Source organism: Labeo rohita, chromosome 20, assembly GCF_022985175.1.
Source record: "Labeo rohita strain BAU-BD-2019 chromosome 20, IGBB_LRoh.1.0, whole genome shotgun sequence".
Classification (NCBI taxonomy): Eukaryota; Metazoa; Chordata; class Actinopteri; order Cypriniformes; family Cyprinidae; genus Labeo; species Labeo rohita.
In genome coordinates this window covers 29,298,950-29,325,553 of record NC_066888.1, presented here as the reverse complement: position 1 = coordinate 29,325,553, position 26,604 = coordinate 29,298,950, and the positions used below count along the sequence as shown (strand labels likewise).

The 26,604-nt window shown below is 33.4% G+C and overlaps 3 protein-coding genes across 5 annotated transcripts; 1 reads left to right on the top strand and 2 right to left on the bottom strand.

The window, feature by feature from the left end:
• Positions 1–5,553: 5,553 nt before the first annotated feature.
• Positions 5,554–10,906, bottom strand: jdp2b (Jun dimerization protein 2b). 3 transcript variants are annotated; one of them, XM_051092135.1, is made up of 4 exons: positions 10,744–10,906; positions 8,798–8,997; positions 8,337–8,441; positions 5,554–6,306 (listed from the first exon to the last, which is right to left on the bottom strand). In XM_051092135.1, exons 2-4 carry the CDS (start codon positions 8,990–8,992, stop codon positions 6,118–6,120), a joined length of 489 nt encoding a protein of 162 aa, XP_050948092.1. In that variant the 5' UTR covers positions 8,993–8,997; positions 10,744–10,906; the 3' UTR covers positions 5,554–6,117. The 3 variants fall into 3 exon arrangements, with proteins under 3 accessions (XP_050948092.1, XP_050948093.1, XP_050948094.1); XM_051092136.1 differs by having other exon boundaries at positions 8,798–8,994; positions 10,744–10,847; XM_051092137.1 differs by lacking the exon at positions 10,744–10,906 and adding an exon at positions 10,614–10,718 and having other exon boundaries at positions 8,798–8,994.
• Positions 10,907–17,737: 6,831 nt separating this feature from the next.
• si:ch211-153j24.3 (protein c-Fos) lies at positions 17,738–23,016 on the bottom strand. The gene is given in 5 exon segments (XM_051139199.1): positions 17,738–18,791; positions 18,793–19,101; positions 19,189–19,296; positions 20,231–20,443; positions 20,627–23,016. Coding segments are annotated over 5 exon segments (1,011 nt in total). The 5' UTR covers positions 20,708–23,016; the 3' UTR covers positions 17,738–18,491.
• Positions 23,017–23,970: 954 nt separating this feature from the next.
• fosab (v-fos FBJ murine osteosarcoma viral oncogene homolog Ab) lies at positions 23,971–26,115 on the top strand. The gene is made up of 4 exons (XM_051139198.1): positions 23,971–24,205; positions 24,456–24,671; positions 24,776–24,883; positions 24,968–26,115. The coding sequence occupies exons 1-4, from the start codon at positions 24,101–24,103 to the stop codon at positions 25,595–25,597; spliced, it is 1,059 nt and encodes a 352-aa protein (XP_050995155.1). The 5' UTR covers positions 23,971–24,100; the 3' UTR covers positions 25,598–26,115.
• The last annotated feature ends 489 nt before the right edge of the window (positions 26,116–26,604 follow it).

Genomic DNA, 26,604 nt, shown 5'->3' with positions numbered 1-26,604 from the left:
TATTCAAATAGAAAACATGCATTTTAAGTTTTAATAATATTTCTCAATATTACTGTTTTTGAACTAGTATATATTTAAAGTTTTTTTGTTTTTTTTTTAATATGTCAAACAACTGAAAGTGACTGAAGGCTGTGAGTGTGGGATGTACAGTGTTGGGTAAGCAGTACTAAAGGTCAGCGTTTCCTGGAGTTTTTTTGTTTTTTTGTTTTCTTTTTTTACTGGAATTATAAGGGTAATTTTAATATTTTGCTAACTCAGCCAGGCAGAAAACAGCACAAACGACTGAACAGACTGCATTCTGTCCCTCATTCAAGTGTGAATATGTGACCCCGGACCACAAAAGGGTCATAAGGGTCAAATTGAGATTTATACATCATATGAAAGCTGAATAAATAAGCTTACCATTGATGTATGGTTTTATATGATAGGGCAACATTTGGCTGAGATACAGCTGTTTGAATATGTGGAATCTGAGGGTGCAAAAAAAAAATCTAAATATTGAGAAAATCACCTTTAAAGTTGTCCAAATGAAGTTCTTAATAATGCATATTACTAATTAAAAATTCAGTTTTGATATATTTAAAATAGGAACTTCACAAAATATCTTCATGGAACATGATCTTTACTTAATTTCCTAAAGATTTTTGGCATAAAAGAAAAATTAATAATTTTGACTCATACAATGTATTTTTGGCTATTGCTACAAATATACCCCAGCGACTTAAGACTGGTTTTGTGGTCCAGGGTCACATATGTCTCTAATATGAATAAAGTCCATTGCGGGAGAGTTGAATTGTCATTACAAACAGAAAACAGAAGTGTTCAGAAACCTTTGGAATCATCGTATATCAGAGCTGAGCACTTACCCATGATTCCCAGTGATTCCCAATGCCTTTCCAGCACAGAGGAGGCCACATGGGTTGGAGATGTTCTGCAGACAAAAAAGTGGATTTTTAATATATATCATATATACCAAACTAATTAAATAATCTAACATTTTTCTGAAATTAACCATTAATCCTACCTAACATAACATTTTTAATTAAATGATAATTGAATAACTAATTGAAATAGTGCTAGATAAAACGGAATACTGAAAACAATAAATAAAAATAAATAAATATATAAATAAAAAATAAATAAATAAGCAGGTAAGGAACTACTGATGAATACAAAATAATGTCATAGAAAACATTAAATGAATGAATAACTAAATAACCTGAATACAAATCTAATTAAAAAAAATTAATTAAAAAAACGAATAACTAACTGAAATAATGCAAGATAAAATTTGAAAAAAAATGTCATACTAAAAACTTTAAATAAACAAACAAACAAAGAAAGGCCACATGGGTTGGAGATGTTCTGCAGACAAAAAAGTGGATTTTTAATATATATCATATATACCAAACTAATTAAATAATCTGACATTTTTCTGAAATTAACCATTAATCCTACCTTTTAATTAAATGTTTTTGTTGCAACAATTTCACATTCATAATTAATGTAAAAACAACATAAAGAAAGTATATTCTTAATATTTGTTTAATGCCATCTTTTTTATGACTAAAGGCAAGACTGATACCAACTGATATCTCAATAATTTTTTTATTAATTAACCACTTACTATAGCCATTCAACATTACAGTATAGTTGAGAGCTATCAATTTAACATGTATAGACTTAAAAAAAAAACAAAAAAAAACACTTCCAATTTAAGTGAACTTAAAACAATCATCACATAAACCTATTATAACATTACAACCTATTGTAACATTTTAATTAACGAACAAACAAATAAAAATGGTAAAAAAAAATATATATAAAAATATCGACATACATATATATATATATATAAAAAAAAAGAAAAGAAAAAGAAATACAGAATTAAAATGCAAATAGCTGAAATATTGAAACAATGACATGCTAACAAATAAAAAATAAAAAATAAATATACATATATATATATATATATATATACATACATATATATTATATATATATACACACACACACGCACACAGAATAATTATAATTAAATTAATGAATAACTGAATATCCTGAATAAAAATCTAAATTAATTAATTTAATAAATCTAATTGAATAACTAACTGAAATAGTGCTAGATAAAATGGAATACTGAGAACAATAAATAAAAACAAATAAATATATAAATAAAAAATAAATAAATAAGCAGGTAAGGAACTACTGATGAATACAAAATAATGTCATAGAAAACATTAAATTAATGAATAACTGAATAAACTGAATACAAATCTAATTAAAAAAAAAAAGAATTAAAAAACGAATAACTAACTGAAATAACGCAAGATAAAATTGGAAAAAATAAATATTGGATACATTTTTTGGATAAAAATTAGATAAATAATATAAAAATAATACTGAAAACTTTAAATAAATAAAAAACAAACAAACAAACAAATAAATTAACAAATAAAGCAGGCAAGCAACCTCTGAAATATGGATGAATACAAAAATATATGAATGAATAACTGAATAACCTGAATAAAAATCTAATAAAAAAAGGGGGGAAAAAAACACGAATAACTAACTGAAATAATACAAGATAAATTGGAAAAAATTGAATACCAAAATGTTAAATAAATAAATAAATAAACAAGCAAGCAAGCAGGCAACCACTGAAATATGGATGAATACAAAAATACCATCATAGAAAATATTAAATTAATGAAAAAATGAATAACCTGAATAAAAATGTAATAATAATAATAAAAAAAAATAGCTAACTGAAATAATGCAAGATAAAATTGAAAAAAAAAAAAAATGGAATACTAAAAGCCTTAAATAAATAAATAAATAAACAACCAAGCAGGCAACCACTGAAATATGGATGAATACAAAAATAATGTCATAGAAAATATTAAATTAATGAATAACTGACTAACCTGAATAAAAATATTTACAAAAATAATTTACAAAAAAGAATAACTAACTGAAATAATGCAAGATAAAATCTGAAAAAATGGAATACTAAAAACCTTAAATAAATAAATAAATAAATACATTCATACCTACATAAGGTAGGAAGGCGGGAAGTGGGCAACCACTGAAATATGGATGAATCCAAAAATAATGTCATAGAAAATATTAAATTAATGAATAACTGAATAACCTGAGTTTAAAACAGAAAGTATAAAACAAATGGAAAAAAACCCTGCTGAAAAATAGATAGATAGATAGATAGATATGACATGGAAAAAATGAAACAAAAATAACACAGAACCATATTATTGAATAACTGAATAATCTACTGGAATACTGAAAAGTAAAATGCAAACAAATGAAATATTGAAACGCTGAAACATGGACATAGTAAAATGCTGAAATATGTAAATATTGAAACACCGAAACGCTCTGGAGAGTACAATAAGATTAGCTGGATTTATGATCTCTGTTTTTAGGTCATTGCGGTCGCTCAAATGAGTGATTCGGAGCTGTTTGTGTTCAGATCTGCCTGTTGAAATCACACAGTTCTTGAGGTAGGACTCAATGGCATCCGACCAACATTTTTTTTCCCTCATGCGCTTGGAGAAACAGGGTGAGGAGCAGATTCTGACAACCGCCCACGTGAGAAACATGTTCTGCCAAAAAGACGCATTTTTAAAAGCCTGGAACTGCTGAGCAGAAGGTCAGACATTTGATCAAAGCAGCTTTCGGAGTGAGAAAGTCTCAAGCCAGACCTCAAGAAAGCTGATCAACCCAATTCTGACGTGACAAAAAGTACTAAAGACAGAAAATGAACAAACAACAAGCAGCCCACTCAAGCCGCCTTTCAGCTGTTTTCATTAGAAATTACAAAGCGGCCCTAAAACGCTAATTCATCCATGCTTTTCAATCCAAACACTTCAAATGAGAAACAAATAGAGTTACCATTCAGAATGGAGACTGTAAAAGTATTTGGACATAATCCAAATACAGGTATGTTATATATACACTATATATTGTCAAATACTCATGTCTTAAGTGTCCAAATGCATTTTGGGGTCATTGTGTTCCGTATGATTGTGGAAAATTGCATTAAATTGACAAAATTCTGACAGGAGAAAACAACAGGATAAATGGAAAACAACTGTAAGTCAATGGAAACCTCAGTGGAAATAACCTGTTTTTGTTAATTTCTCAGTGACAACATCTAATTTCCACTGAGTTTACTGAAAAAAAGAAAAAAAGAAAGATATATATGATAAGATAATGCAAGTATTACATTTGTGCTGTAAAAAGGGTAAATAATAAAATAAAACAAAACAAAACAAAATAAAATAAAATAAAATAAAATAAATCCATTCTCCAAACTTCATATATTTGGGGGTGAAAATAAACATTTTGGGGAAAATTACAAATAGTAAATAAATAAGTAAACAAAGAAATAATATAACATAAAATAAAAAAACAGAAAATAATGAATAAACAATATTTTAAAATGAAAAAGAAAATAAAAATATAATCATTAAAATAACAGTAATTGATAATAATAATAATATTTATAATATATTTATATTAATATATTCTATATTATTTCATATACTGTTTTTCAGATATTGTTTTTATATTAATTATATTATTATAATGCATTATTATATTTTAATATTGAAATAATATAAAGTAATTAAAGTAATATTAATAATTATTGATATTGTAAAGTAATATAAAAATTAAACATAAATAAAATTATATAAAAATAATAATTAAAAAAATATATAATATATTAATAAAATAATATAAAAGTAATATTAAATAATATGATTTTTAAATAATAATATTAAAATAATAAAATAATTCAAAAATGAATAAATTATATTTATATTATATTATTTATATTTAATGGGGACGGTTACAAATAGTAAATAAATGAGTAAGTAAATAATATAACATAAATAAATAATATAAAAATAATAATTTTAATAAATAAATTTTTATTATTTTTATATTATTTTATATTAGGTTATATTAATTATATTATATTATACTATTTTATAAAAGTAATATTAAAATAATATAAAATAATAATTATTAGTAATAGTAATATTAAAAATAAATTATATTTAAAAGTAATATAAAATTAAAAATAAATAAAATACATATATGATACAAATAATATAAAAGTCATATTAATATAATATACAATAATAATTAATAATACTTTAAAGTAATATTAAAAATAGAGGATTATATTAAAATAATATAAAAATATAAATAAATATTCTGAAATATAAATAAGTAAATAAGTCATATAATAAAAAATATTTTAAAACAATGCTAGAAAAAAATATATATATATTTAAAAAAAATAAAAATATATTTTTTAAAATATTAAAACAATACACAAATAGATATGTAACTAAATACACAATATTTTAAAATAATCATATTTTGCAGTAATATAAAAAACCTTTAAAAATAAATTACGAAATTACATTTTTAAATAATATATATATTTGTAAATCAATCAATAAATGAATGCATGAATGATTGAATGAACAAACAAACAAAAGAATTAATGAATGAGTCAAGTTATATTTGAAAAATAGGCTTTTTTTAATGTAATGTAGGCGTTTTTTCACGTAACAGAGCAACAAAAGTGTCCGATCAACAGACACCCTGAGGATAAAATACATACAATTTACCATATCATGGGATGGCACAATAAAAATGTACTTACGACAAACAGTATAATATACAATTAACTGTCAATGCAAACAACTGTAAACAATTGGTCCATGGAGACGCCAGCGTCAGTGAACAGTTTATCAGACAGCGCCATCTGCAGGCCGCCGGCGGAACTGCGCGCTTCATTCAGATCAACTGAGAGACAAGCGTGTGTTTCTTAAGCGCGTGTCAAAAGTCTGTGAGCCTTTTGGATGATCTCAGGAACGTTTGTTTGATGTCCAGACAAATCTCTTCCCTTTGATCTTCATGCTGAAATTGACACTGACAAGATTCTTGGATATTTTACAAGAAATCCCAGACTGTTTAGTCTGACAGTACACGTCCTGTTGTTTCATCTTCTTCTTGTTCCTGTACAAGCATCTCAGCAGCGTCTGTTCTCCTCCCGGCTCTGTGTTTGTGGTGTGGTGTTCAGTCGGACTGCTCCGATCGCTGGTCCAGCACGTGCTCGTCGCTCTCGGGGCTTTTCACGCTGTCTGTGCGGACGATGCAGGTGGGCCGGTGCAGGTTGAGCATCACGATCAGCTGCTGCCGCTCCGATTTCAGGTCCTCGATCTGAGACTTCAGCTCCGAGTTTAACATCTCTAACCGTTCAGACTCCTAGAGGAGCAAACAGAAAGCATTAGGTTATTTATACCGCCTCACTGGACACATTTATGAAGTTGTTGTGACAAAAAACACTTTGATTTTTCAGTCACACTATTTTACAGTGTTCATGTTAGTGGTTATTTAAAAAAGTTCAGTGTGTGAATTTAAGTGACAGCTCTGGTATTTACATTACTAACAACACAGTAATACTAATAAACAATGTGAGCTTCTTGTTATAATATTATTAGCTGTTATATAAAAGTTGTTATATAAATTTATTTTTAATCACATTTAATAATTTGCACAAAATATTTAAGCACAAATATTTAAAGTAAAGGATTTTTAAAAATGGTAGATTATAATATAAAAATTGCATACATAATAGTTGTCTTTACCTTCACTGGTTCATTTTAAATAGTTATATGGTGTGATAAATTCATTTTAAACAGCATAAATATCTTGCAATCTTAGCTAATATCATAAAAATAATAAAAAAAAAGAAATTTAATAAAAAAATGGTATGCAAAATTATTACACAAGAATCATATCTTTTAAATAAAATAAAGTCTAACCTTCACTAGTTTTTATGAATAGTTTTGCAGTGACTAATTTTAAAAAGTAATATTTAAATAATCCATGTTAACAATCAATATAATAAAATATAAATATCATTAATGTATAATTACACAACTAACAGATTTTAATAAAATGTAATTTTTAATATTTTTAAAATAAATTTATGTATTTTAAAGTTCATTTTAAATAGTTGAATTAATAGCTGATATGCGACAAATTATTTTTTTGAATTTTTAAAAGCACAAATATATCATGCAATAAACTTTTTTTTTTTTTTGCAAAACAAATTGGGGAAAAGTAATTTTATTACTTGCATTGCAATTACACAAGCATCAATTTTCAATTTCGGGTTTAAAATATATTTATTTTATATTATTTTAAAATGATTTATTTATTTTCTAATTTTTTTTTAAAGATTTATTATTTTTATATTACTGAAAATTATAATTTATTTAACAATTTATTATTTTAGTTACATTTCTAAGAACCATTTGTAAATATTTAGTATTTTAAAATATTATTTATTTACTATAGGACTTTCAGAATATTTAAATAGATTTATATTATTTTAAAATATTATTCATGATTATATTATTTTAATATTACTTTTATTTCATTATATTAATATATTATATTATTTTTTAAAATAGTTTTGCAATTTGACAAATTAATTTTATAAAGTAATATTTATATATTCCACATTACGTCTCAATTAATATAATTTTTAAAAAAATCAGTAAAATGGCATTTATAATTAGTAAGCATAATGGTAAGTATCAGATTGCCATTTTAAATATTTATTAAATAAAATTATGTTTTAAAGTTCATTTTAAAAAGTTATATGATGTGAAAAACACATTTTTAAAAGTACAAATATATCACGCAATCTCAGTTAATATCAAAAAAAAAAAAAGTAATTTATTAAAAACTGCATTCATAATTTTTTTAATAGTTTAGAATTTGACAAATTAATTTTATAAAGTAATATTTAAATATTCCATGTTAACTCTCATGTAATACATAATAAAAAAATGTAAAAAAAATAAAATAAAATGGCATGCATAATTATACAAGTATCAGATTTTAATAAAATGTAATTTTAATTTTTTAAATAAAATTGTTTTAAAGTTCATTTTAAACAGTTCTGCAATGTGACAAATTATTTATAAAAAGCACAAATATTCCATGTATTTGCTCAATTAATATCATATTTTATGCATAATTGCATTAACATCAGAAGTTGTTAATAAAAGATATAGAAAATAACTTTTAGATAAATAACAGCATGTCACACTGCTGAAATCATTGAATAATTGAATGAAACTGCATGTACAACCACTGCTACTATAGTAATAATAGTAATAATAAAAATATGTGTAACAAAAACACTGTAAAACAAAGTTTTACTCTTTCTTGGTGACTGATAATAAATCCACAAAATAGTTTTTGTATATTTTCTAACTTACCTTCTGGAGAAAGTCGGTTCTTTCCTTCTTTCTGTTTCGACAGCGAGCGGCTGCAACTTTATTTTTCTCTCGCCTTCTTTTCTTGCGTTCTTCATCGTCACCTTCCTGCGGAGAGAAAATTCAAATGTGTTAGTTTAAAGGATAAACTGAATCATTATAAACAACCTAAACACAAAGATCACAATTTTCCTTTCATAACTGACAAAAATAAGCAGATGCACAAAAACATCTGTCCACCAGGTGTCACACTTGACTAGACAGTAAAGTGTTTTCAAGAGCCTCACAAACAAAAGAACGTCAGTTTCACTTTCTCCAACTGTTCTCCAATCTGTTTTTTACTAAATAAGCTATCTGCATTTTCTTAACATGCACTTTGGAAATTCAGCGATTTGAGTTAGCGGATGCATTCAGAAACCGGTCTTTAATTTCTGTAGGTGTTAAATGTCATGTTTTGTTCTCACCTCACCCTTGATGACGTCGAACGGTCTCTTGGCGTGTCTGTTCAGGATAAGAGGAGACAGAACTGCACCGAAGCTGTAGAGCTCTGCTAGTTTGAGCTGGTCTGTCAGGGTGGTGGCGGGGATGCCAGCCAGCGGACCCACGCTGGGTAAAGAACCGGCCGTCACTAACGGATCAGGGATTTGACCGGGCATCATTGCTGCTTTAAAAAGAAAAAGAGAGATGTCAGTGTTTCTGTTCATCATGCATGAAGTTTTAAAAGTGCATTTACAGATACAAGCACAACTGCATCCGCAATTAGCATTAACTTATAATCCTTTAATTAATTTGGTGTTGCAGGTCAAAAATTGTTTGTTAATCTCTCATTATGCTAGAGTCTTGGATTCAATATTTATGTCAACTTGCTTTCTTTATGAGCACAGGTTTTTTTTATTTATTTTTGGAACTGACTGATTTTAAACTTTTGATCTGAGCTCATGCATTTCAGTTTCTGAGTAAAAAAGCATTATTTTTGACAATATTCAGTCAAAAACTGAGGCGCATAAGCTCAGCATAACGAGACGTTTATAAGCTATAATCATTATATAATTTCTGACTACATGATGAGAAAAATCCTAAAAGTGCAAAAACTATGTTTTTATTTTTTTTAGGAAGTTATTACACCCTGTTTACACAAAGTCAGCAGGTTTTAGTCCAATGCAATAACTTTAACTAGCATTTTTGTTAAAACGAAAGTCCCGCCAGAGTCAAAATGACTGGAAAACAACACAACGGTTAAAGCAAACCCTTGTTATTGAGCTTTTAACAAGTTTTAGAAGAGCTTTGGAATAAGTTTAATAAGGACTGATAGGTCAACATGTGTATTGTCTCCAGTGGAAAGCCACAGAGAATAATGAAGTTTCCATGAAAGGAACGCAAACTCTGTGAACGTGCATGTAAATCTGCTTCTCACAGAGTTACAGGAAAACTTCAAGATTCCCAAACGCACAAACAACACCTACGCATGTTAAACCCAAGGCTTAAAACAGCTAGCGAATCGTCTGTAAAGGCCATTACGAGATTATGTAACAGTCAAACATGTTTCTGTCCCTGAGAAACTTTTGAAGGCATTTGCAACAGCTTGTGGCTACGTTGTTCACGGTTCTTCAGAAACACTCTTATTTTACTGATGTGGAGATATCTAGCACTGAAAGCAAATTATGCAACATATCTTCATGGAGACGACTTAGCATTTCTTTTTGCATTTGTGTTTGACGTTACAATGAGTATTGTATAAAAGTACATTTCAGATGCCGTAACTGCTCAGTTTAAAAAAGCAAAACAAAAACTTTCAGGTGTTTTGCATTTGAATCCAATTATAACAGTGTGACAAATTACTTTGAAAGTACAAATATAACATATAATAATAATAATAATAATGCATTTATAAATACATGCACATATGAAAATGTTGCAGGACTAATAATACTCTCAGGGGTCTCAAACTTTAATACTCAGGAGCCCAATTGGGACCCATATCTAATTCTGGGACTCCTGATATAAAAAAGATAGATTATTAGGTAACTTTCTTTAATAGTTTTAACAGATATTGCCACTAAAATGCGTAATTTAGACTCTAATGAAGCCCTTGTTGAAAACACTGCATAACAATAGTTAATAGTTACGGTACATAATGTACTTCAGAGTGCAGAAAATAAACTGTTATAGAAAATACATTCAGGACCTCACTGATGCATATATATATCATTTAATTAATCTCTAGGTTTTATTACATCGCGTTGTCATGGCAGTTCTGTCTCTATAGAAATATGAAATCACCTGAAGTGCAGCAGTTTCTGAATCCGTATGTTCGACCTTTAAAACGCACCGATGTCTTGTCTAATTCAACTCTTTTTCTTCTGTGATTAAACGTGAATGTATTATAACACCAGCGAAATAAAGCACTTACTTGTTAGGTGCTGAGACTTGGCGGTTGTTCGTCCGTTCAGCTCGTTTGCGCGTTTGTTCCCGTTGCATCAGCGCGTTTATGTATCGCTGGGCGCTGTGGAATGCGGAACTCTCCGCGACGTGACGCCATCACACGTTATAAAAATAAGAGAGAATGAGAGGCACGCTCCGCCCCTAGCAACCAAACAACACACAACACAGCAGCTCGGGACTCCCTGTGTGAAGCCACCAACGCGGGATATCCCATCAAAACACAAACATGTCGACGCGATGAGCTCATTTGTTTATCTTTCTGTAATAAAGCTTCAGGAAATGTCGAGTTTCAGTTCACGACCCACGAAAAAACGCATTAAATTGCTTAGAAACATCTTCAAGATTCTAGTATCTGTAAAATATTATTTGAAAGATGTTTACATTATTACATATGTTTAGACAACGAAAAAAATGATCTTACGAACATAAAAATAAACAGATTATATTTCTGCTATATATATATATAGCTGGTTTTAGCTGGTTTAAGATGGTCAACTGGTTTTAGCTGGTGTAAGCCAGTCAAGATGGTATCTCCGTCTGGCCAAGCTGGTTTTAGCTGGTTTAAGATCGTCAAGATGGTATTCCTGTCTGGCCAAGCTGGTTTTAGCTGGTTTAAGTTTGTCAAGATGGTATCCCAGTCTGGCCAAGATGGTTTTAGCTGGTTTAAGATCGTCAAGATGGTATCCCAGTCTGGCCAAGCTGGTTTTAGCTGGTTTAAGATGGTCAAGATGGTATCCCAGTCTGCCCAAGCTGGTTTTAGCTGGTTTAAGATGGTCAAGATGGTATCCCAGTCTGGTCAATCTGGTTTTAGCTGGTTTAAGATGGTCAAGATGGTATCCCAGTCTGCCCAAGCTGGTTTTAGCTGGTTTAAGATGGTCAAGATGGTATCCCAGTCTGGTCAATCTGGTTTTAGCTGGTGTAAGCCAGTCAAGATGGTATCTCCGTCTGGCCAAGCTGGTTTTAGCTGGTTTAAGATGGTCAAGATGGTATCCCAGTCTGGCCAAGCTGGTTTTAGCTGGTTTAAGATGGTCAAGATGGTATCCCAGTCTGCCCAAGCTGGTTTTAGCTGGTTTAAGATGGTCAAGATGGTATCCCAGTCTGGTCAATCTGGTTTTAGCTGGTGTAAGCCAGTCAAGATGGTATCCCCGTCTGGCCAGGCTGGTTTAAGATGGTCAAGATGGTATCCCAGTCTGGTCAATCTGGTTTTTAGCTGGTGTAAGCCAGTCAAGATGGTATCCCTGTCTGGCCAAGCTGGTTTTAGCTGGTTTAAGTTTGTCAAGATGGTATCCCAGTCTGGCCAAGCTGGTTTTTAGCTGGTTTAAGATGGTCAAGATGGTATCCCAGTCTGCCCAAGCTGGTTTTAGCTGGTTTAAGATGGTCAAGATGGTATCCCAGTCTGGTCAATCTGGTTTTAGCTGGTTTAAGATGGTCAAGATGGTATTCCAGTCTGGCCAAGCTGGTTTTAGCTGGTTTAAGATGGTCAAGATGGTATCCCAGTCTGGTCAATCTGGTTTTAGCTGGTGTAAGCCGGTCAAGATGGTATCCCAGTCTGCCCAAGCTGGTTTTAGCTGGTTTAAGATGGTGAAGATGGTATCCCAGTCTGGTCAATCTGGTTTTAGCTGGTGTAAGCTGGTCAAGATGGTATCCCAGTCTGGCCAAGCTGGTTTTAGCTGGTTTAAGATGGTCAACTGGTTTTAGCTGGTGTAAGCCAGTCAAGATGGTATCCCAGTCTGGCCAAGCTGGTTTTAGCTGGTGTAAGCTGGTCAAGATGGTATCCCCGTCTGGCCAAGCTGGTTTTAGCTGGTGTAAACTGGTCAAGATGGTATTCCAGTCTGGCCAAGCTGGTTTTAGCTGGTTTAAGATGGTCAACTGGTTTTAGCTGGTGTAAGCCAGTCAAGATGGTATCCCAGTCTGGCCAAGCTGGTTTTAGCTGGTTTAAGCCAGTCAAGATGGTATCCCAGTCTGGCCAAGCTGGTTTTAGCTGGTTTAAGATGGTCAAGATGGTATTCCAGTCTGGCCAAGCTGGTTTTAGCTGGTTTAAGATGGTCAACTGGTTTTAGCTGGTGTAAGCCGGTCAAGATGGTATCCCAGTCTGGCCAAGCTGGTTTTAGCTGGTTTAAGATGGTCAAGATGGTATTCCAGTCTGGCCAAGCTGGTTTTAGCTGGCTTAATCTGGTCAAAATGGCATCCCAAGTTGGCCAGCTAAAATAAGTGATCAAACCCCTCTAAAACTAGTCTGCAAACTAGTTATGTTTTTTGTAATTATTTGTGAAATGTAGCCATTTCTGACAGAAAATTAAGTAAATCCTACAACATCTTTAAATATAAAATGTAATTTTATACAGTATTGTTATTTTTTTAATTACTATGTATTTATTTAATTACTAATTGTTATTACTATTATTTATAGTTATTATATAAGAATTGTTACTTTACATCATTTTTGAAATCAAATGTATTTGTTTTTTTAATTTATTTATTTTTACATTTTTACACTGTTTTTCTCTGAACTTTTTCACTTCCCTCAATTTAAAACTCCCGGCCTATGCTATGTCACAAAAAAAAAAAAAAAATAGAAATTCTACAAATATTCAAAACAGAAATTTATATTCAAATTACTGAGAAACACAGTATAGATTATAGAATGCAGAATGCAGTCAGTTTATCTCACAGAAAGACAGCACAAGTAGCCTTCAAGCAGAAAATTTCTCAAAAGTGATAAAACAACAACTACAGTGCTGCAAATGGAGATAAAATACTTGTGACGGTTTGTGGTTGTGAAACGCAGGTGTGAACTGCACCTGCGGTTTTCTCTGTTAAAACACCTGTTTGAACTTGAGGGAAACTGAGCTCACACTTTGATGTTAAGATGATTAAAAGTAAAACTAATATAATGAAAAAAGGTGGGAAAAGGCAAAAAGTCTCAGAAAAGTTAAGTTTGTATCATTTAAGCACAGCAGGGACTTTCTTTGACTTTTTGTTATGCAAAAACGTTCATTTCATGTGTGGCTAAAATGTCTAAATCCTAAACATGGAGATATTTGTGCATTTGAAAAAACTGCTTAAATGCATTTCAGTATGCTCAAGACAAAACATAACTATAAATAGCTTGAAAGGCACTCATTATCCTGTTATACAACACTCAGGATGCTTTCGGTTTCTTACAAGTCCAGTGCAATATCAACAAGCTGTTACTTAGCAAACTTTGAAGTATGTGTTTAACTAACTTTCTTTACAGTGTGACAGTCATTTAAATATTACTGCAGATTATATAATGTAGCTGGACAGTTTCAGTTCAATTCATTCAATAAAATGGGCATTTATTAAGCACCTCTCTTTTGAATCTAAATATGCTTATACGTACATATGATTAAACAATCCAGCCTGGATATTTCAGCATGCACTGAAATATACAGACAGACCGACCGCAGACACGATCACCTCTGTGCCTCACCTCTGACACACAGACAAACTTCCTCTTCCACTTTTATTGTCCGACAGCATTATTGTATCATCACAAGAGTCATCAGAATGCATAAGGCCTGGAATTTTCAGTTTAAGTTACATTCAATGCACAGTATGTGGCTCTTTGTAAAGATTTAATCACACAAAAGGGCAGAAATGCAAACTTAAAACCCAATTTCGAGGGCAAAAGGTTAAAAAGGCATGAAAGGTGACGAGACGTGATTAGATTTCAATTCCTATCAGATCCTGATGAGCAATGGTGAGTACAACACTTCTGCATTTCACGATCATATTAATAAACTCAAGACAATAATAAACTCATATCAAACAGCAACCAGACATTGTTCCAAACACAAGCCTATGCATTTCCAACCCTGGAAATATAACATAATCGGAAATACAGTCATTTGGAAATGCACAAACGCAAATCAGTTGTGGCCGATGAACATTTATTCACTATTCACATGCATAAACATGAGATAATGCTGCAGTATCCATAATATTGCGTGCTTGCAACCTGCCACATTTATATTCATGTTTATAAGTTTGCTCTTAGAGCAAAATATGGTGGGTTTATAATGTCTCTGCATACTTAAAAAAGTTGCTTTGTGCATGATAGTTGCATTGTGATTCTGCATAAAGAATCAACATTTCCTTTAATCATTGTATTAACAAAAATGAGGTTGCAGATTTAAATGCAATGCACTAACATCTGAAAAATATTAAGTCAAATATATGAGAAGAAAAACAATGTTGTGAACATCCGACACACCAGACATCCGGTTGACTATATAATCTACAACCTGAATCATGCATAAAAGAAGAAGTGCTGCCGGACATAATTTTATTTCGGCCAGTTGAATCATTAGCAGTGCACATGTTGACTAATCAAAAGCTGAACGTGAATAGACTGTCTGTCAGTCTGTCTGTCTATCAGGTTCCCTTTTCTATCTTCTCGCATTTTAACAAAGTGACCTACATGAGATGTTTATATTGTGTTTGTGCCAAGAACACGCTGTAAACATTGCCAGCAGCAGCAGTGCGTCTCTATATTGAGGTGCATGTGTGGGAAAAGAGAGTTTCACCTGCAGCACAAGACAGATTTCAGTCTGCTCATTTTACAGTCTGAGTGTTAAATTATAGTCTGAGCAATGATACGGGTGAATGCTGAGCCATGTTATAATATAAGCAATTGTGGAATAGAATTGAATTGTCATGTGACACATTACATTTACATTTAGTCATTTAGCAAAGCTTTTATTCAAAGCGACTTACAAATGAGGAAAATGGATGCATTCAAAAACAACAAAAGAGCAATGATATGCAAGTACTATGACAAGTCTCAGCTAGCCTAATGCAGTACACGCAAGTTTTTTTTGTTAATTATATAATAAATAAAAAGAAAACAGAATAGAAAAAGAATAAGTTTTATTTAAAAATAAAACAAATAAATAGAATACAAAAAGAATCGTTTTATAACAAGCAGTTAGAAAATAAATAGAGCTTTTATAGGTTTTTTTTAAAGAATAGAATTAGAATAGAGAGTGCTAAGTTAGAGGGTCAAATAAATTAAACATTATTAAATATAAATATAATTAGATTTTAAACAGTAGAGTTTAAAAGTCATCAAAGATTCAGTTCAGAGATCATATGTATATATAGTGCTGTCAAACGGTTAATCATGATTAATTGCATCCAAAATATGTTTTTGCTTACATAATATGTATACATATAGTATATATTATATTTTGAAAATATTTACATGTATATATTTAGATTCATAATATATAAATATATGAAGATAACATTTTTCTTAAATATATTTAGCATGTATGTGTATTTATATATACATACACAGTACATACAAATATATTACGTAAACAATTTTTTTTTTTATTTTGGATGCGATTAATCATTTGACAGCACTAATTTTATATATATATATACATATATATATATATATATATATATATATATATGAAGAGTTCAGATGCAAAACCAGCTAAAAGTCATCTCGGTCAAAAATGAGATAATGATACTGAGTGAATGCTCCTGACACATATTATACATCCATCAAATACTTTTACTTCAAACTCGCAAAATTTCAGCCTCAGCCCAGTCAGAAGTGCCAGTACTTACATAGAAACCTATACAAAGTAGCCAGAAAGAAATACTCATTTTAAAGAAAAACGTCAGATGGATTTAGCTGGTTTTGCATCTGAACTCTTCATATATATATATATATATATAATGTTTCTTAAGTTCTTTTTTTCCTTAAAAATTATATAATGTAAAATCAGGGTTTTAGATGTAATAGGTTTGTTGGTCACATTTGTTGCACTTTTTCAGTTCAACTTCTCACTAAAACTGTTGTTTTGAAAAAATAATTTATGAAGTAACCAAATACTAAACTGCAAAATAGAAGCATTTTCACAAACAAATGCATTGTTGTAATCAATTTACACATAATAAACACATCTCTTCCATCTTTATTTGCCCCTCCAACTCTAGCACTCAATTCTAATTCTGTTCTTTATAAAAAAAAAACTTGCCCTTTAGACTTATACTCATTCACTTACTACTTGTTTTCTTTAAAAAACAAACAAACAAAAAACTTAAACTCTAGCTTCTGTTCTTTTTGTGTTCTATTTTTCTCTTTGTTTATTATAGAATTAACAAAAAGCAAAAATAGAAGGCTTCTAACATTTTTGTAATAGCACTTGCATGTTATTGTTCTTTTGTTGATTTTGATTGCTTACATTTGTAAGTCGCTAAATGTTTAAATGTAAATTATCGTAAATAGTGCTTAATTTAAGTTTAATTGAGTTTAAAAGCTCATTTCATTCGCAGTTACTAAACTTAAGTGCAAACGGGTTTTTGCCACAGTGTTTTAATCGAAAATATTATAACTTTGCCGACTTTGCAACAAAGCAGTGGACATTATATAACAACAGACTTCTCTGCGTTATATATGAGCATGTGTAAATGCTTAAAACGTACGTTGGATACACAAATGAAGTCCTGAAAAATACAAAACAGTTCCCGTAACATACCGAGAGCTCCGCTCCTCTCTCTCTACCAGATCTTCCGGGAAAACTTTCATTGGGTGAAACACTACTCTGCTGTTTCCATAGAGGCAGAACAACAGATTGATTTCATTACCAAATATGGACACGGATGTAGAACCGAGAGAGAAAAAAATGCGTGCGTGCAAATACGCAGTGACGTCAGGCGCTTTACGTTGCGTCCCAAGCGTAGAGAGAACGTTCCGACCGTGACAACAGCCTCTCAGTATTGACAAATCGAAGTGGGTGAATGTCGTTACACAGGTACCTTAGAAAATAGATAGCTCGCGAAACTCAGGGAATGATAATGGATAGTGGGTGAATGATTATTTTTAATCGAAACGATGCATTCATTTTCGTGCGTGCGAATGAAAAAGAGGTTTTTAAATAACATTTTGATATTTATTCTTGGTTTATTATAAACATGCCAGACCATTGAAAAGGAAGCAGGAAGAACAAAAAAATGCATAATGATTTACAGATTATTTTTTCTTCTTTTTTTTTGACGACAATACCAAAATACAGTTAGTCACACACTAAAGACACGGTGTAACAGACCGCACTGTACATTACCACACCAACTAATACATTTACACGTACCTACTGGTACAAAAGTGCATGAAAGCATGTCTTTCACAGGATGAACAACATATTCAACAATGTCAACGTTTGGAAGAAACAAATAGTGACTTCACTGGATGTAAGGGTCACGTTACATCTACCGCACAGCATTCACTATATTTGTAAATGTTGAACATGTCAGACTCATTTATGAAAGCATTTTTATGAGGGTTTTTCGGTTCATCGACAGTACTTCACAGTGTGCCCTTCTTCCTTAGAATGTTTGATTCTTAAAAAGATTCTTTTTTGGCGTTGATGGTTCCGTGAAGAACCTTTCACATCCATAGAACCTTTCCACTGCACAAAAAGTTATTTAAAAATGAACATTTCATTGAAAGGACCCAATGAACCTTTCAGTGAACAGTTATTAAAACAACCATTATTTCTTAGTGTGAAGAACATTTAATCACCTAAAGAACCTTTTTTTCACTATAAAGAGCCTTTTGTACACTGCAACGTTTTCAAAGGTTCTCCACGGAATGTTAAATGCCAGTAAAGTACCTTGACGTCACTGTGAAAACCCTATTTTGGAACCTTTATTTATAAGAATGACGTGCCAGAACATTCATAAAGTCGTCAAGATTTCTTTGGCTGCATTAGATTTGCTTTCTTTTCCACTGTCATGCTCTACATCTGCACTGTTGAAGTTGAAGACTGGCACGGCGCTGTTGCTGTTACAGGTGGGGCTGCATGTAGGCGAGCTGAGAGGCTCCAATCCGCCACCCATTGACATATACAGGGTTTCCCATTCGCTCAGACCCAGAGAGCTAGTGAGGTCGATGTCTGGCACTAAGAGATCCATGTCATCGCCGCTGTCGATCACGTCGCTAATGTCTTCCATGGACACATCCCTCATGTCGATGTAACGGCTCCACCTCAGCGCCGCCCAGTTCGGCACTGGAACACAGAAGGACGTCAGAGTCGCCGAAGATCGCAGCGCTGGTCGGGTCTGCTTGTTGAGGGGAGGTGGGCGCCTGTTCTGGGGAGGTGTTGGGAGCTTGAATCTGCTCCTCCTGGGCTTGGGTTTGTTCCTCGCTCTCGGTCGCCGTCTCCTCCGTGAGTTTACAATGGGGCTTGTGAGCAGAGAGGATGAGTTCGAGTCGTTCTTTCTCTTTTAACAGACTGGCGATCTCAGACTGCAGAGCTGCTTTGTCCTCCTCGAGACTGTCGGTTTCCTAAAGATATGCAGATTGTAATCATATCATGCACAAAGTTGTCATTTGATGAGGAAGATTGCAGAATATGGTGGTTTGGGAACTTACAGCTTGGAGGCTGTTGGTTAACTCTCGTCTGCGATTTCGACACTTGGCAGCCGCGAGTTTATTCCGTTCTCTTCTGATCCTCTTCCTCTCCTCTTCCTCTGGAGAAAGCTGAAATAAAAACATGCACATTTATATAATTTGGGATTTTTTTTTAAGTTTACTTCTGCTCACTACACTCTATAATAAAGGTGCTTCACAATGCCATAGAAGAACCTTTTTTTTGTCTAAATGGTTCCATAAAGAACCTTTAACATCTGAAGAACCTTTCTGTTTCACAAAGGGTTCTCTGTGGTGAAAGAAGGTATTATAAAAAGGTAAGAAAGAGATGGTTCTTTAACCTTTGAATGGTTCTTTGTGGAACCAAAAATTGTTCTTTTGTGGCATCGCTGCGAAGAGCCTTTTAAAGCACCTTTATTTGTAAGAGTGTAAGGCACCATTAATTTTAATGTAGTTACTTTTAAAATCTATCTATCTATCTATCTACAGTATATAGCAAATCCAAGGTTGTGGGTTTGATTCCCAGGAACAACATTAGTTTTAATAAACTGAAATTTATTTAGTTAAAATGGAGTCTACTCCATTTAGTTAAAAGCCATCGATAAATGCATATTATAAAGAAATGATCCAGTGATAATGTATTTTTTTTTGGCTAAAGCCTGCATATATCTGTGGTTAATAAACAATGTGATAGCAAATGTACACAAAATTAAGAAATGCATTAAAAATGCACGCAAAATTAAGAAATGCAAATAAAATTAAGGTTTCCAGAGGAGTGTTTTTTTCACAGTAATGCTACAAAAGAACAATTTTAGGTTCCCCAGAGAACCCAAAGGTTCTTAAAAGAACAATAAAATAACATTTTAATAATCTGAAGAACCTTCTTCCATTTGTGCAACTGAAAGGTTCCCATGGATGTTAAAGGTTCTTAATGGAACCACAGCTAACTAAATGTGGATTTCTTCCAAAAAAAACAAAAAAACAAGCTGCATTTAAACAAAAACCAAATGTATGTGTTGAGGATACATATGAAATAGGTATTTACCTGATCTTTCACTCCCTTCCTCCGGCCGGTAAAGGTCTTTCGAGCTGGTTTGGCATCTGTGGAGTTAGGCGAGCTCTGTGGTTTCTCGTGTCTGCAGGGCGACACTGAAGAGATGTCAGTCGACAGGACCATCCACTTGAGATCTGGAGCTGAAGCTACAGCAGTGACCGTTGGAACAAAGGGAGCATCAGCATCCTTCAGAATACCTGCCTTCTGAGAACGAATACAAAAATGTGTTCACCATACAAGGTCCACAATAAAAATGCATTTTACATCAACTTACATCAATCATGTTTTTGCATTCAAAAAAGCATGAAATCATCACATAAGCATTAATAATTAATCACAGCTGTTTTAAACAGGTTACATTCCAGGTAAACATGCAATTGATTGTACCTGCGTATCCTTCATCTCAGAAGCTGATGTGTGCAGCAGCTGTTCTGCAGACACCTGAGAAACACTCGCGTTTTTAGGCATCACTTCAGCTAGATCGCTCCAGGAAAGGCTGGGATCCGGATTATTATGTGACTAATGTCACCAAATGCTATTCTACAGGAGGTTTTTTTTAAATCTAGATTGAGGTTACTACGCTAGGAGGCACCAGCCATCAACGCTGCTTCTCTTTATAGTGAGGCAGATTTTTATGAATGAAATCTGTGAGACTGTACCACTGATCCGGAGGGGAGACAGTTAAGGACGAGCCAAATATAAATACGGCATTTCACAGATATGCCTGACTCAAAACGATACTCGCTTTGATTCAACATTTTTGGCGTTCTATTACAACATCTAATGCGTAAACAGAGGATATTTTGGTTCATATTCAACGCTGCAGCTTTCACATGAATGAACAAGATACGTCATTTTACGTGCCTTGTTTGCAGCCTGTCTATGCATATTATAGAGATTTATATGTTAAAGATGGTTCATCTGCAAGCGAGTGATTGTCTCAAGAGACATGCATTTGAGAAAAATAGCCTAATCAACAAAAAACACAGTTCATTTGACATCATCAATGTAAGAAAGTGTTATTCATCCAAAGGATGAGAGAATTAAACAATGAAATATTTGTTGGGATACCTCAACCGCACCCTTTCTATTAAAAACTGTGATTTTTCGTATCCCATGTCAATTACAATGATGGATCTCCCACTCAGAGCGCTCCAGCAACAACCCTGTCGCTAATGTGAGCAGCCAATCAGAGAGCTGCGTGTCTTGACCATATATGGCACATCCGGTGTGGAGCCTCTAGCTGCAGCGCTACTGCGGCACAGCCTATTTTTATCATATCACACTTAATTCAATGACATTCTTATGACGACATCTTCCCCAAGTAGCCAAAATTATCTAAGTATGTGTCTTAGACTTTTTTTTTTTTTAAAATAAAGTTGTCGATTTCATAACTGTCTGCATGGCAGACATTAATCTGTCTATTATGTTAAGGATTTGCACATAAACCCAAAGGCTTTCTATGTGTTGGATTGAAAGAAAACACCGTTGTTCTTCTCCATAACCTGTGTGAAAATCTCTATTCATAGCTCAGATGAGGTAATCCTGCTTTCACACGAGGGCGTGTGAGTGGGGCCTCCCTTCTGTCCACAGTCCAAGTGTTTCCCGGCAGATCCGCCTCTGGTTTCTGATCTGTGATTCTCATGAAGGGAAAAGGGCCCTACGTAGGGTCATTTCGCAAAACCAACACCTATTGCTAAAATAAAATTAATTTAATAAATTGTAAAATATTTTTACATTATTATTTTAACTAAATATAAAAATATTTTCTATATTTACAAAAAATATATGTATTATATTTTCAATATTTTAATAGTTTTTTGCTCTTTCTCCATGAGAAGCTATTATTGGCCTGTTCTTCAACTTCATACATAAAACATCATGTCACAATGACATCATCATCAGGATATGAATTCCTCAAGGACACTGACATGCTTTCTTTTTTAGCACCTCTATTATTATATGTTGTCAGGTTTGTCACAAGGTAATCGGTTACCATGATTTTGCACAATCATTAAAGTTAATCATTAACATGAATCATTGAAAACTCTATATGTGCAGAGATATTATTTGCATTAAATCCAATTTCTAAAACACAGGGTGGTCTCATGACCTTGAGCTCAAGTCTAGCAATGGCTAAATAAACTATAAAACTGTCAGCCTTGTTGAAGGCGTAATTATATCCCAGCATTTTAAACACTCAGCTTGTGATTGTATAATGTAATTATTTTCTGAAATGTGATTTAAAAAATCACATTTTTTAAAATGGAAAATGTATGTGCAATGACCTAGAAGCAGCTGCATTAAACAATTACTGTCAGTAACTAATAAGTAGGTTATATCTCAGACACATTTTTTTTTCTATCCAAAAAAGTAAAAAAATAAAAAATAAAAAGGGACGACACTGACATTTCCAGCAAAATAAAGGTTACTATTTAGTTTTCGCTACCCTAGGGTGGACACAATCATTGCATTATGTTTATTTACTGTCAATACTGCTGACAGACTTTCGTGGCTGAAAGGCGAAACTTCAGAGCACATTTGCAGAGGCTCGGGTTGCAGTGACGTTAGTGGGAGGGGCGTCGCTTAGACAACGCGGAAGATCAAACAAAACACGAACACAGAAGTAGAGCAGTAAAATGTGACATCACATGGGAACGCTGATAGAGCTATTTTCGTTTGTTAATCAATAACAAAACGACCCGCTCAGGTCATGTTTACCCGTAACTAATGGCGGAAAATGACGGTCCAAAATATGTCCAAATAGACACTGTGCGGCCTCGTTGCTTAAAAAAAAAAACTAACTAAATAATAATAATAATAATAATAATAATAATAATTAAATTAAAACATCAAAAGTTATAAATGAAACATATATAAAACGAATACATAAAATATTATATTTTATTGATAAAGGTCCAATACATTTCTTTAGAAAAAAATACAGGCCATTTGAAATTTCACGGCATGTGATTATTTGTTTGGTCCCGTGACGCAATACTAAAAACGAAATCAGCATTTCACAAAGGAATCCCAATGAAACGTGCGAAGGCAGCTCAAACTGGAATTCTGAGTGTTTGAATGTTGCTATTCCGACACGCCTTTTGTTACGCAAAGGCACCAACACAGCCCGAGGCCATCACTGTTCTGTGTTTCGCACAAAGTATGAAATCTAATAACATGAAGTGACAAGTAAACATAGCCTGAATCTGAAATGTGGGCATTTTAGGTTTAAATTAAATGGTTTTGCATTAAATTATACGAATTGAATGTAATTACACTAACTGCAAATATTATAACACAGTGACATTAGAACTGATGTTATAATGTATCCCTGCTGTAAATATAGTAGTTGTTTATGAAAACAATGAAGTTTTTCTCGAAGTATCTTTACATAATGCTTCACACTGCACAGAGTATTTCCCATCAGCACTCCGCCTCTTCAGGATGTATTCCATATAAGGTAAATGACGTCGTGGGATCCCCTGCTATGGAACGTCATGTATTCCACTGCGTTTTTTATTCTAAATATTAATTAACGAACGTTTTTGCAAACATTTAGTCATGTATTAAGGTTATAAGTGTGTATGAATTAAGTATCGATTATTTATCCAGGAAAACGCGTTCACGAAGACGTGTTTTCTAACGTTTCTATGCAAACACTGGCAGCCCGGCGCACCGCCCTCCCTTTGACGTCAGTCGCAGACTCGCATATAAAGTCGGCGAGCGCTGAAGCTCAGCAGTCAAACTTTGGATACCGACAAAGAGAAGAGCAGCAGACGAACAGGGAACTAGCAGACCGAAACCTTTTTTAACTTTCTGGATATATTAGTGCTGGACAGCTTCTCGACTTTTGACAAGATGATGTTTACCAGCCCTAACGCCGACTGTGACGCGTCGTCCCGGTGCAGCACGGCGTCGCCGAGCGGCGAGAGCGTCGCGTACTATCCGCTCAACCAGACTCAGGTAATTATATGACAATTATTACTACTTATCATGACTCATTTAATATTATTAGACATAAATTATTATTTATTTCGTAGTTTATTTATAGCAGCTCAAGTGCTCAAATTATGCGTAATAAGAAATGTAACACATACATAAAATATTATTCATATGTAACATTATATAGTTTTTTAAAAATGCACATACAATTTTATTTTTAATAATATATAATATCTACCATATGTTTAATGATTTCATATTTGCATTTTAGGAGTTCACAGACCTGAGTGTCTCAAGTGCCTCTTTCGTGCCAACCGTCACCGCGATCTCTTCATGCCCGGACCTGCAGTGGATGGTTCAGCCCATGATTTCATCTGTGGCGCCCTCCAACGGCGGAGCTCGATCTTACAACCCAAACCTTTACCCTAAAATGAGGGTCACTGGAACTAAGTCCCCGAACTCCAACAAGAGAGCCAGAGTTGAGCAGGTAAACAATGCATTCAATTGTTTTTTAATTACTGGTCAGCCTTGTGTGTGTTTATTAGTTTGCACGGTTCAGAAAGTAAAATTTCCATGTTATTGCTTTCACAGCTTTCTCCAGAGGAGGAGGAAAAGAAAAGAGTCCGTCGTGAACGGAATAAGATGGCTGCCGCAAAATGCCGCAACCGAAGACGGGAGCTCACCGACACGTTGCAAGCTGTAAGTATTTATGTAAGGATTTTTGTCTAAATGCTTCATCTAACATACTGTAGTATCAAGCTAACCTTGTCTTTTCTTAAACAGGAAACTGACCAACTTGAGGATGAGAAATCCGCCCTCCAAAACGACATCGCCAACCTGCTCAAAGAGAAAGAGAGGTTAGAGTTCATCCTCGCCGCACACAAGCCCATCTGCAAGATCCCCTCCGAGACATCCGCCAGCTCGGTTTCCCCCATCCCCACTTCTTCGGTCCCCGAAATCCTCAGCGTCACTACCTCAGTGGTCTCCACAGCAAGCGCACCCGTCACGACCTCTTCCAGCAGCTCGCTGTTCTCCAGCACGGCCTCCACCGACAGCTTTAGCTCCTCCACGGTGAGGATCTCAGACCTGGAGCCCACCTTGGAGGAGTCTCTGGAGCTCCTGGCCAAAGCCGAGCTGGAAACGGCTCGCTCGGTCCCCGACGTGGACCTGTCGAGCTCTCTGTACGCTCAAGACTGGGAGCCGCTCTACACGCCCGCTAACAACGACCTAGAGCCCCTTTGCACGCCCGTCGTCACCTGCACACCGGCCTGCACCACCTACACGTCTTCCTTTATGTTCACCTACCCAGAAAACAACGTCTTCCCCACCTGCGGGCCTGTGCACCGGCGGGGCAGCAGCAGCAACGACCAGTCATCCGACTCTTTGAATTCACCAACCCTCCTCACTCTTTGAGACATCACTAGAGACATTTTTATTTCTGATACACAACTTGATATAAAATGGTATTGCAGGGCTATGGAACTGACTCTATCAAGCAATCATTATTGCTTCCTATATTTATCTCAACCATACATGCCTGCCAAATGTAGCAAGATAAGCATGGAATAACTGATTTTGCATTAATTATCTAGTTAATGTTAAGTTAAACTAATAATATAGTTCTTTTTTTTTTCTTTTTCTTTTTTTTTAAAGTTTACTGGTGCTAGATTTGAATTGTTGTATTAGTGTTTCTGAGCAATAGAGAACTGATATGTTTTGCCTTTACGGTTGATTTCTGAATGTGTGAATTTTCATTTACTCAAATGTGTGCTGCCTAACCATTGCATTAAATGGTCTAACGTCCAAGTATGAAGTTTTCTGTGAAAACGTAGTCTGTTTTATTTATGGGATTTTTATTTTTGTACGGAAATGTGAACTTGCGAATCGTTTGCAAAACTAGAAACAATAAATATTAAATGTACCAAAAATGATGTTTGTGTTCATGTGAACTCATTGTGTTGATTTATAAGCAAGATTTATTGATAAATCAACATTATCATTCAAAAGTGTGTTTTTAATGAATTTTTATTTAGCAAGGATGCATTAAACGATCAAAAGTGACACTAAAGACATAACTTCTAAATAACATATTAAATAACAAGCTATTTTAGATAGCAATAATATTATAACTGTACAGTTTCTGCTGTATTTCTCGGTAAATAAATAAAATATTGCATTGTCCCAAAATTTTGAATAGTAATAACTAGTTTGTAAAGGCTAGTATGTTTCTCAATCTTTCCATGGTCATGTTTTGACCTGAATATGAACTACATATATGATTTAAACCACACCTTAAGGATGGATGAGGCATTAAGATTTCCTATTAATGTCTAGACTGTGAATCTGTTTGTTTTTGGTGATGTCACGTACTGATAAACACAGAGTCACTGACCTGAATAAATGCTAAATGTGGTAAGATT